This window comes from Cebus imitator, unplaced genomic scaffold (genome assembly GCF_001604975.1).
Source record: "Cebus imitator isolate Cc_AM_T3 unplaced genomic scaffold, Cebus_imitator-1.0 Scaffold0, whole genome shotgun sequence".
Taxonomy (NCBI): Eukaryota; Metazoa; Chordata; class Mammalia; order Primates; family Cebidae; genus Cebus; species Cebus imitator.
The window spans coordinates 11,377,253-11,380,857 of NW_016107315.1; the positions used below are offsets into that span (position 1 = coordinate 11,377,253).

Consider the following 3,605-nt stretch of genomic DNA (forward strand, 5'->3'; position numbering starts at 1 on the left):
TCACCATGTTGACCAGGATGGTCTCGATCTCTTGACCTCGTGATCCACCCACCTCAGCCTCCCAAAGTGCTGGGATTATAGGCGTGAGCCACCGCAGCCGGCCAAGCTTTTTAACCTTAATTGTTTTGTCCTGAGGGGTTCACCTAAAATTTGATGTTAGTAAACTAGAACCTACTGAGCACAATATAAACTCTACACACTGAAGCAAATGATTGTCCTCGTCAAAGATGTACGCAATTGGTATTCAAATAATGTAGCTTTACTAGACTCTTTTCTTTTTTAAATTTAACTTTAATTTTTGCTAAAATAATGTTTGTGTTTGGAATATAAAATAATTCTATCAGGCTTATTAAAAAAACTACAGTCTGCCCTATCCTTTTCATAGGGAGCCAGACTGAATTTTAAAAGGCATATCTTCCAAAATTTCTCTCTCCATTTCTTAAAAAACATGCTTATACTACCATTTTCAGTGTTTTTGTTTTTGTTTTGAGACGGAGTGTTGCTCTGTCGCCCAGGTGGAGTGCGGTGGCGCGATCTCGGCTCACAGCAATCTCTGCCTCCCAGGTTCGAGCGATTCTCGTGCTTCAGCCTTCTAAGTAGCTGAGATTACAGATGCCTGCCACCACGCCTGGCTAATTTTTATATTTTCAGTAGAGACGGGGTTTCGCCATGTTGTTCAGGCTGGTCCCGAACTCCTGACCTCTGGTGATCTGGCCAAAGTGCTGGGACCACAGGCGTGAGACACCTTGCCCTTTTATTTTCAGTTTTAGATCGTTATCTTTTGACTTACACTCTCTTTCCTCTTTGCAACACCCGTCCTATAGCCCTCTGTTCCACTCCAAGCCACCTGGATGCTCTCTAGGCCTGCTTACAGATTCCACTCTGTTCAGGAAGGAGGACCGCACGTTTACCGGATTATTCTTCCTGAATATTCTTCTCCCCAGAGACCAGTAACTGCCCACAATTTTGTTAGGAAGCCCCACAGCACCTAAGGCGTACGGATGTCCCCAAAGGGTAGACGATTCTCTCCCTACTCACGTCTCCACTAGTGCAAGGCTGGCTTTCTTACCATTAGAGAAATACAGAAATGACATCTTCTGCAGGCCAACGTCTAAACAGCCAGGAGTGGGTGTTTTTCCACCCAACCGCAGTGCACGGAAAGCACCTAAGCCGACTTTGAGGGCGGGCGGAGCCTGGCGCTGCAGGAAGAGGCGACAGCCACAGCCCTACTGACGAGCCCGAGGGGTGAACTCCCCGACTGGAGGCCCGAATCAGGAAATACCGGGAAACGGAGGTGGGGGCCGGCCGGGGGCGCGGTCCACCGGTTCCCACCGCTGCGTGCGGGGATCCCCAGGTCCCGACCGGCGCTGGCGGAGCAGTTTCCACAGCAACAGGCCCGGCGCGCGTCCCCGCGCGTGCGCAGCTCCTCGCCCGCCCCGGGAGGGCGGAGAGGGGAACGGAGGGGCGGGAACGGACGCCTCACGCTGCGCGGGATCGTTTGGGGCCCGGGGCTGCAGGCAGCGAAGATGCGCGGGCGCTAGGCGCGCGCACCCAGCACTGGGTCCCGGCCGCGAAATCCGCGGTAGCGCGCTGTAGGAGCGGCGGGCGGCCAGTGCACGCCACTTGCTGTGTCCACAGCTGGCTCCACGCGCCCCACTCGGGCGTCCGGCGTCCTGGCGGCTTGGGTGGCGGCGGTTCGGGCAGTCGCCTGGCTGCTCCTCGGGGCGGCGACCTGGCTCACGCGCGGGCCCGCCGCGGCCTTCACTGCCGCAAGCTCTGACGCCGGTAAGGGGGGCCGGGCTGCGGAGTGCGGGCGGGGCTCGAGGGCCAGAGCGTGGTGAGCGGTCCCGGCTCCCCTGCCTCTTCGCGGGTTGCTGGGACGTGGGGACCCGGCACGGGACCTAGATCGATAGGGCGAGCCAGAGGAGGTCAAACAGCAGAGCCACTTGCCCTCCTCCGTCCCCCTGCCCTCCAGTGCGCTTTGCTCTGCGGCGGATCCCGGGTCTCCGGAGAGTCGGGCTCGGGCTCTGCGGTTCCCAGGCTGGACTGGCCGCCCTGTTGCTAGAGTACTGAGAAGGAAGGTCAGCCGTCAAGCGTCTTGGCATGCTCTTGGATTGCACGAAGCTTCTGATCACCAAGGGGCCCGCAAGGCCTTAGTGCTCTGTGAGGCACGAGAGTCCCCAAATTGAGTATAGGGACTCCGTGGCAAACTGCTAGTTGTTCGTGCACGAGTAGTTGGCAAACTGCTTGTACTACTGCTGGACAAGTGCAGGAGTAATTACAATAAAGCAATACGGTTTGACGGGGGAAGGAAAGCACAAACCTGGGAAGTTTCTCCATCTGTAAAATGAGGATGTTTCTGTCATCCTTCGTACCATTTAGATCCATTTATTATCTGTCAATCAGCGAAGCTCTGCTTTTGTGTGTTTACATATTGGGTTTCCAAGTTTATCTAAAGAAAGGATTATGAGGCCAAGAAGAATTTTTAAACAGTTGGATTTGGTGATCTCTAGAGGCTTCCAACATTGGCATTTTATAATTAAAAAGGGGTCAAAATTAGCCGGGCATGATTGCGTGTGCTTACTCGGGAGGCTAAGGCTGGAGAATCGCTTGAACTCGGGAGGCAGAAGTTGCAATGAGCCTAGATCACGCCATTGCACTCCAGTCTGGGTGACAGAGTGAGACTCCGTCTCAAAAAAAAAAATTACAAAGGAGTCAATTTCCAAAGCCAGCTCACCACAACCAAAGTAATATTTAAGAGGAAAAATGTTGAAGGTAAATTCACGTCCAACAAATTCGTTTTCAAAATGGTACTTTTGCCTTTAAAGTCATAATAATAGTTTTGCTATACTGTTTGTAAATTAGCCTTTCTCCAATCCCAATGGTCAACTGCTGTCTAGTGTACATACCCATAGAATTTAAGCCTGTTAATCATTTTTCTTCTAATTTAATTTATAGGTAGATATTAGCCCTCATTTCCCACCCTACCCCCGTTAAAATTAAACACGATGAAGAAAAATCTGGATTTGTGCTGGGCACAGTGGCTCACACCTGTAATTCTTTTTTTTTTTTTTTTCCTGAGACAGAGTTTCGCTCTTGTTGCTCAGGCTGGAGTGCAATTCGTGATCTCTGCTCACTGCAACCTCCGCCTCCCAGGTTCAAGCAATTCTGCTTCAGCCTCTGGAGTAGCTGGGATTATAGGCGCATGCCACCATGGCTGGTTAATTTTTTGTGTTTTTAGTAGAGACGGGGTTTCTCCATGTTGGTTGGGCTGGTATCAAACTCCGGACTTCAGGTGATCCGCCCGCCTCAACTTCCCAAAGTGCCGGTGTTATAGGCACAAGCCACTGCGCCCAGTCGCATACCTGTAATTCTAACACTTCGGGAGGCTCTGGTGGGAGGATTGCTTGAGACCAAGAGTACGAGACCAGCCTGGAAAACAGCAAGACCCTGTCTCTACAGAAAAATTTAAAAGTAGCCATATGTGGTGGCATGGGCCTGTAGTCCTAGCTACTTGGGAGGCTGATGCAAGAGGATTGCTAAGTTGAAGGCTGCAGTGAGCTGCGATCATGCCACTGCACTCAGCTTGGGTGACAGAGTAAGGC

General features: G+C 52.0%; 2 protein-coding genes across 9 annotated transcripts in view; one reads left to right on the plus strand and one right to left on the minus strand.

The window, feature by feature from the left end:
- Positions 1–1,588, minus strand: part of CEP19 (centrosomal protein 19) — a 4,900-nt gene extending 3,312 nt beyond the window's left edge. For 3 of the 8 annotated variants that reach the window (XM_037734456.1, XM_017522800.2, XM_017522791.2), the window contains exon 1: positions 1,070–1,588. In XM_037734456.1, coding sequence (XP_037590384.1) covers positions 1,070–1,094 — 25 coding nt within the window. In that variant the 5' untranslated portion in view covers positions 1,095–1,588. Of the gene's footprint in view, positions 1–792 lie in introns of all 8 variants that reach the window. The other 5 variants (XM_017522761.2, XM_017522752.2, XM_017522789.2 and 2 more) reach the window with 4 other exon arrangements.
- Positions 1,588–3,605, plus strand: part of PIGX (phosphatidylinositol glycan anchor biosynthesis class X) — an 18,634-nt gene continuing 16,616 nt past the window's right edge. The window contains exon 1 of the mRNA XM_017522809.2: positions 1,588–1,785. The gene's annotated coding sequence lies outside the window, so the exon portion shown is untranslated. The remainder of the gene's footprint in view (positions 1,786–3,605) is intronic.